The 8182-nt window shown below is 35.1% G+C and overlaps 2 protein-coding genes and 1 non-coding gene across 3 annotated transcripts; 1 reads left to right on the top strand and 2 right to left on the bottom strand.

The window, feature by feature from the left end:
* The first annotated feature begins 1596 nt into the window (after positions 1-1596).
* Positions 1597-3755, top strand: LOC106299573 (caffeoylshikimate esterase-like). Its single transcript, XM_013735644.1, has 4 exons — positions 1597-1751; positions 1895-2075; positions 2781-3141; positions 3426-3755. The coding sequence occupies exons 2-4, from the start codon at positions 1940-1942 to the stop codon at positions 3721-3723; spliced, it is 795 nt and encodes a 264-aa protein (XP_013591098.1). The 5' UTR covers positions 1597-1751; positions 1895-1939; the 3' UTR covers positions 3724-3755.
* A 1269-nt stretch (positions 3756-5024) lies between these two features.
* On the bottom strand, positions 5025-5110 carry TRNAY-GUA. The gene is given in 2 exon segments: positions 5025-5060; positions 5074-5110. It is a non-coding gene; the product is annotated as a tRNA-Tyr (tRNA).
* Positions 5111-6426: 1316 nt separating this feature from the next.
* LOC106299906 (TMV resistance protein N-like) lies at positions 6427-7128 on the bottom strand. The gene is made up of 2 exons (XM_013735917.1): positions 6608-7128; positions 6427-6511 (listed from the first exon to the last, which is right to left on the bottom strand). Exons 1-2 carry the CDS (start codon positions 7126-7128, stop codon positions 6427-6429), a joined length of 606 nt encoding a protein of 201 aa, XP_013591371.1.
* Between the last annotated feature and the right edge of the window lie 1054 nt (positions 7129-8182).

Here is an 8182-nt window from a genome sequence, read left to right as displayed (position 1 = left end):
CTGATTGTAGTGGCTAGTCAGTCCTAGTTCCCGCATAGAGTAGTATAGAGTGTCATGCGGGCAGGCTGGTCTAGAGCCACTTCACTGAGTAACTTGTTGCTCACTCCTCCATTTCCATTTCCCTGTGCGCAGGACTGTAAGTAGAAGTATATGGATGTGGGTGTGACGGTATTTCAAAGAAGGTTATGCGCCCGTCGGCTCTCGGGACCAGTAACGGGACACGTAGGGTTGTCTAAATGAGTAGACACGTGTCCATAACGCCCTATCGATAACCCCGGTCGGACGCCGGGGGATCGGGCCGTTACATAACTGATTCAGAAATTTCCAAATTGCTCCACGAGTCTTTCGTAACTTCTCTATAACAGCTTCTCTGTCAAGAATTCATGGTAAAGCTTGGTAACATTGGGATTTGGGAATAGCTCTGGTGAGATCTATGGAGATCCAACGGAAAATAATAACGGGAAGGTCTCGTTCTGCATCCTGCTCGCTCCGCATTGCAAAGCTTGATAACATTGTAAATGGCTTTTGGGATTTTTAAATTATAATTAATCAGAACTGGTCGCTTACAAAATCAACCCAAAATATAATCAACATGGATGTGATGGTGATGGTAAATGGACGGTTGTGATTGAGGGATTATGTATGGTGGTCGGAGATCATGATGATGGAACAGAGGAAGATGACGACGGCCATGGATAATTAAAGTTGGATGGATTTCAATATTAATCACAAATGAGATGACCTAGATTAGAGTTGGTTTAATTTAAGTATGTTGGTTACCATATAAATTTGTATATGAAACATGTTTTGATATTAAGTCACAACATTGTTTAATAAATCCAAATTTAAAACATGCCATGGTAATTTCAAATAGGATTTTATTTTAATCGAGTAGATAGTTTATTCATATAACCCATTTAATCCTTGAACAGTCACAAGGAAAGCTTTTGTTGCATTTGACCACACGTTCTAGTTGAAATTTTAAATTTGCATATTAAATATGTGACGAAAATTATTTGCCATCATTTCATCTTTCCTAGAACAATATTTTTCTTAGTTTAAGATTTTAAACTTTTCATTCAAGTTTATATCAATATGCTTCAAAGAAGTATATATTAATATGAAATAAAATTAGATCAACCTTTTAATTCATCTCTCACAGTCTTGAGACTTTTATCACTTATACTTTTATGTACGTCCATACTTTTTATTGTTTTCTACCACTGTTTAACTACTAAAAATGAAGGGAATGAAGCCCACCGACTTTTGAAATATATTAATTATCGTTTAATCACGTTTAATTAATATTCCATATATATAAACTCATTTGTCTCCTCTTCTTCGGGCATCAACCAAATTTCCGAAAAACAATCCAAAACGATGTCGTCTGAAGCGGAGACAGAGGCAGACTCAGGAGTAAATATGTGTGCCAGTCACTATATTTTACCAACTCTGGTACTGAATTTTTAACAATTTCTTATACGAAAACAACTTATTATCATATTTCTTTGGTGTCAAGTGACCCCACTAGCTATAATGTGGGTCCGCCCCTGGACGAAGATCCCAGTGAGTTCATCTCCGACACAGAACTTCTGGGAGACATGCCGTAGGAAGAGTACTACACTTCGCAAGTTGTACGTAACAGAAAATCCTACTTCGAAACACCCAAGGAGAAGCTCTTCACTCAGAGTTTTCTTCCCTTAGAAGGTGAAATCAAAGGCACTGTGTACTGTACAGGGGCGGACGAACATGTACGTCTACGAGATCACGTGCCCCCTACTAATTTTTGTTTTTTCTTGTATAATATATGTAAATTTTACTGAAATGTTCTTATTTGAGTGAATAATTATGAGAAGTGCCCCCGGTTAAACAAAGTTTTGGTTGTTTTTAATAGTGTGCCTCCGATTGAAATTGTTTCTGGATCCGCCCCTGGGTGTACATGTCTCACGGCTACGGTTCCAACACGAGCTGGATGTTTCAGAAGATCTGCATGAGCTTCTCCACTTGGGGTTACGCCGTTTTCGCCGCCAATCTTCTCGGTCACGGCCGCTCCAACGGAATCCGCTGCTACATGGGTTCGTTTCTTTCATTTTCTGTTTTTTGTAACGTTATGCAAAATTGGGTCTTGGGTTTTGGTTCGGTTTTGATATGCTTTGGTTCCCTATATAGGAATATTAGGATAGTTATGAAATTCAGTCCAGTTTCAATTCAATTATATTCGTTTGTGGGTGGTTTAAGATAACAAACTTAAAATCAACTAATATTTGAGAAATTTTTGAATCAAATTAGGTATAAGTTCGGTTCTAGCTTTCAAATAATTTTGGATACTTTTTGTAAAAATGTTAGATAATTCAGATTTTTTTGATTGAATATCTCCAGTTACACATATAAAATAACAAAAAAAATTAGATAGTTTTAAATATTCTGAACAAAAATATTAAGATAATTTTATTCTTTCGGATAATTTAGATAATATTTTATGGTAATTCGGTTCTCTAAGATAGTTCGCTTTATAAATAATAATAATTTAGAGTGTTTATTAATTTAAAATTTAAATATAATTAAATTTTTAGGTATATAAACTATATTTTAGATATAAGAACCATTGGGATATTTGTAAACATCAGTTAAACTGTTACAATTTTTCGGGTTGATTTTTGGTTTTTTGTTTAAACGCCCAAGGCTAGTCAAAACAGAGAGATTACTTGAGATTCATGTCTCGCTGCAAATTAGGGTTTTAGGAGGAAGAACTGAATATCTTTCTTTGTTTGCTTCCTCAGGTGATATGAAGAAAGTTGCAGCAACATCATTGTCTTTCTTTAAGCATGTTCGTTGCAGTGATCCATATATACATCTCCCTGCTTTTCTCTTTGGTGAGTCCATGGGGGTCTTGCTAAACTTCTCATGTACTTTCAGTCTGAGCCTGATACTTGGCTCCTCTATTTGTTATCCCGGTTTGATATTCTCGGCTCCTCTATTTGTTATCCCGGAGGATATGAAACCGAGCAAGCCTCACCTTTTTGCATACGGTCTCCTCTTTGGCTTGGCTGATACTTGGACTGCAATGCCGGATAATAAAATGGTTGGCAAGGCAATCCATTACACAGAAAGGCTCAAAATCATTGCATCTAACCCGCAAAGGTAACAAAACAAAATTTGGTTTAGTCAACCAAGCCAATTGTGCAAAGTCTAATAAAACATTCGAATTAGCCTCCAAATTTTAAAGAGCTAATATGCATAGTTTTATGGCCTAACAATTTAATTTTATTAATGTTACTTTAAAATTGTTTTTGGCCCCTTCAATTTATGGGACGACCATGTTAATAATATAATCAGGGTATCATATGGTCTCTCTTACAAGTTGGAAATCAGTGCTCTTTAAACCAATACTTTGAGGAAAAAGTCTGGATGTTGTTGCTTTACAGATACACCGGGAAGCCTAGAGTGAGAACAATGAGGGAGATACTAAGGAAGACCCAATACGTGCAAGAGAATTTTGGGAGAGTGATTATTCCGCTAATGACGGTGCACGGGACATATGATGGAGTAACATGCCCTTCATCGTCAACGCTACTATACGAAAAGGCATCGAGCGCTGATAAAACATTGAAGCTTTATGATGGGATGTACCATTCCCTGATTCAAGGAGAGCCTGACGAGAATGCTGCGATCGTGTTTAAGGATATGAGAGAGTGGATCGATGAAAGGGTAAAGAGATATTGATCTAAGTAAAGCCGCTTGAAACCTACGTTTGTGAAGAGAAGTGTACATTGATATCATGATCTATGCTTATGTTTGTTTGTATTTCGTCCAAGAACATGACTTTGTGAACACATTGGCTAACTACAGATGTATTATCATTAAAAAATGTCTTTGGTCACAACAAGTAAAAAGCTACAAACCTTGTAACTGAACGCCCCAAAGACAGTGATGAAACTAATACATGTGTAAAGGATCAGTTTTGGCATTTCCTTTGGAGTTTTGCCGTTTGAGTCATGATGAGATGACGAAAAAGCCTTTGGACCGTTTTCCATCATCGCTCATCAACAGCATAGCTCTCATAAACTTCTATGCAACCAAGAAAAAGCCGGGACGCCAAGTCGACTCTCAAAGCGTATTGTGGAATCTAAAAAGCATCTATACAAAGAAAGATTGATGATCAATGCGATAATATTTTACAAATCTGAATCCCGTTGATCAAAATGATAATGTTTTAAAAATTGGAATGTTATCTGATTAGTTCTCTACATACAAAGTTTCATTTAGTATAATCAGTTCAGATTTTTAAAAATTTATTTGAACCAATCAAACTGTTCTCCAAGTATATTACAACAATAAGAGTGCGAAATTACGGTTTTTCTACATTACAAGGATTTAAAAAAAAAGTGTCGCCAGGGACCATAGATATATAGTGAGACCTAAAATGATGATAAATGTTATTTAAAGAATCAAGTGGTCTTCAAAACCTTACATAAGAACACATAGAGAGACATCTAAAACAGGACAAGTTTCTAAAAGGAGAAACAATGGTTAGCTTGGAAACCACTCTTGCTCTTCATCTGCCTGTCATCGATTTCGCAAGTCCAAACCTAAAACCAAGAACTATTGAATGGGACTCGGTGAGAGGCGATGTTCGAAGAGCTCTAGAAGAGTATGGATGCTTTGAGGCCTCATTCTATAACTTCCCAGTCAAACATCGAAAGGATGTTTCTAAGGAGGTTTTCCAGCTACTTTTAGAGACCAAACAGAGAGTTGTGTCAAAGAGAAAATAGAGAGGATGTGTGTGTCAGATTCCAACGTTACTTCTGTTGGAAGTCAATAAGCTTTGGCCCCAAGGAAAGAAAGTTTCATGTAGTTCTGAATGGTCGGGTTCTTATCAGTGATGAGGATGGGAACGAACACAAGATTCTCTGCTGGGTTGTTCTCTTTATTTTGATAGATATTACACCGTCTATGCCGCTTTCAAAGGAGAGCAACACACCGTTTCTCAAACCATAACGTCTTTTGAAAATAAAAAAAATAAATCCGACCTGCCGGAATCGAACCAGCGACCTAAAGATTTGCTGTCACAGACTACAGTCTTCCGCTCTACCAACTGAGCTAAGGTCGGATGTTAAATTTCCATTTCACCTATTTGTTTATATTGTTTACATATCTACGTTCGGTATTGATTACCGTTTACTAATTAAGTTTATGAAGACTCATTGATTACCAACCATGTTTGATTAATGATTTTATATATAAAAATAAAATTACTTATGCGTTGTCCTCCAGTTAAATATAGTGTTTTAAGAACTGAACATTTTTTCGTGACAAAAAAAAAAGAACTGAACATTTTATGGGCATAATATAAGTGATCTGCTTCTATCATCATTCAAAAGTAAAGGGAGAAGAAATTTCTATTACTTTCAGGTTTGATAAGTGAGTATTTTTGTGACGTAGATAAAAGCCTAAATTAATTCTTTTAATTTTTTGCATATACCACAAATCATGATGTTATAATTCACCACTTTTCGAAGAACGCAACATCTTTGTTGCATCCAAGATCATTATCCATGTTAGTGTGAGCCACACATGACTCCCCACTCGTCTAGGTTCGGCTATGATACCATTTGTAAGGCCTAACCGCATGTGCCTAATTGGCCTTCCACACATGTTTCCTCGCCCGAGCCTCATTCAGTGCGACAAATGATGTATTAATTTTTTAAAGCTCGAAAGGATGTTATTTTTAACGTCTACAACAAACATTCACACTGGTTTTTATTTCTTTTAGTACCTACTGTAGATAGGGTTTCAAAAAACGTACGTATAAAAAAGTGAAAAGATGGTATTTGTAAGTCTATAACAAACATTTTCGGTAGTATAAGACCATCAGTATCGCTAAAAACAGTTCACGGTTTCGTAGGCAAATTTTTTTTTTTGTCTGAAAAAAAAAATTTAAAAAGCGAACTAATCGCGGGCCGTCACGTGTTGGTGGGGCCCGCAAACAGTGCAAAAAAACCTCCACGATCGTTCTTTAATTGATGACTTTTGAGATCGGTTTTTACAAGAAAAGGGGGATCCACCACCTAAGAAATCCACTAAAGATTCCCGTTAATTATGTCCTAAAGAGATAATGTTTTTATATTTATTGAGCTTACAAAAGCATAGCAATTACGTACTAGACCCTTAAAAACAAAAATAAAAAGAAAAAAGCAATTACGTACATGCAACACACACAAAAGAATTACAAAGAATAATGGAGATTATAAATCCTCATAAAAAAAATTGATTTCTCTTCTATATATCAACTATCGATTTCTTAGGATATACTGTATATGCACGAATGAAATCAATTAAATTTATCAATCATGGGAAACTAAAAAAAAAAATATATATGCTTGAGTGAAGCGTTTGATTTGGAGTTAATTAAAGTTCCGCCAACGCCTAAACATCTTCATCTTTAGCCTCTAACTCCACCAACCTCTCAACGATAACATCCGACGCAATTGTAACAACCTCCGATAAATTCCTATAATGTGCCAAAAAGAAGAAGAATAAAATGTGAGTTTAATCAGAAGTTTTTATATAACATTCGTTTATATAAAAATGTTATCTCAAAAATTACCCTTTACAGGAATCGAACGTAAGCCCAACGGTATCTTTAGCTTCTTGAAGAGCCCATCTAAACCGTTGTATTTCATTATCAGAACATGTCACCTTTTCGATCATAACATCGAGTTGTGAAGGGTTGATGTCGAAAAATATCGGTATGACCCTTTTCTTGGACTCCATTATAAGAGCAAGCTCGTGCAAACAGAAATAAGAATCGCAGTAGTTTGGAGAAAACACGGTTACGGCGACTTTAGAAGTGAGAATAGCGCGGTTTATATGATCAAAAAGCTTATCTCCAGGCTTCATGTTCTTGCTATCCAAGAATGGACGTAAGTTACGGGCATTGAGATTGTCGTAAAGCAATGTTGCGATGTTTCTCTTTGTGTCGGATCCTCTGTGGTTGATGAACACATCATGCAAAGCTTTTGGTTTGGTTGATGATGAAGAAGGGAGAAGATCGAGGAATGATGTGTTGTTTAGTTGAATATTGGACGATTTAGATTTCTTCATGAAGTCAAAAACCCTAGAGATCATGATTTTTATGTGTAATGAAATAAGACAAGATCGTTGGGATGATGAATAGGAGTTTTGTAGTGTGTGTTGGTAGATGTAGTTATGTATTTATAAATATGAGGTTGGAAGTATAACTGTCGTGATATAATGGGCTTGAATACGAGAAGACAAGAAGAGAAGTGGTGGATTTTGAACAGCACAAGAGGAATGTTTACTAGACGTTGTCCGCGTCAGGAAATTGTTTTGACTAGTATACTATAAATCAGTTTTGACAGGAAATATATCATAAAATATGTATAATTTATAATTTCCCATGAGCGAATATATATCATCATCATCAGTGTACAAAAATTATGTTACATGACCCGTTTTTCTCAATAAGACTTTGCCATATAAAGTTTAAATAGTTAGAGTTGTAGTTAAGTAAACTTCTTATCTCTTGAATCTTGATAAAAAAAAATCTTATTTATTTTTCAAATTAAACCTTTAATTAATCAATTAATTATTAGGTTCTAAATAAGTAATTAGATTTGTTTGAAAATTTTAAATAATTGTTTTGGGGTAAAATGGTAAATTTTATACCAATTTTTTTTAAATTTTGACAGAAAATAAAAGAGAATACTAATAACAAAATGCAAAAAAAAAAAAACTTTATTGAAACAAAACTACGCACCACCAACAAAGGACAAGACTGAAGGGAAATGCAAGATATGAAGCTAAGTGGTTCAACAACGAAATGATTATGAATGTACAAACTCTAGGAACTAGATGAGAAGACCAGTCGATTGCTTGCCGTAAGCTACCGAAATATGGGCATCCTCAAACCCTGAATGCAACATTGCTCTCGAACCCTCAAATATTTTAAATAATATTTTGATCAATCATAAAAGTTTAAGACACAATTTTTCATGTGGCCAATACTATATTGAGATAATAGTAAATTTAATTCAATTTTTAACAGAGAATGACCTAATAGTTACATATAAAATTATATTATATATTACAGAATGAGAAAATATAATGTATATTGTTTATATAATGTAGAGTACTGCTCGATAATCTAAAGCTAGATATA

This window comes from Brassica oleracea, chromosome C6 (assembly GCF_000695525.1).
Source record: "Brassica oleracea var. oleracea cultivar TO1000 chromosome C6, BOL, whole genome shotgun sequence".
NCBI lineage: Eukaryota > Viridiplantae > Streptophyta > Magnoliopsida > Brassicales > Brassicaceae > Brassica > Brassica oleracea.
The sequence above is the reverse complement of the archived record's forward strand: the minus strand, read 5'-3'. Positions and strand labels throughout refer to the sequence as shown.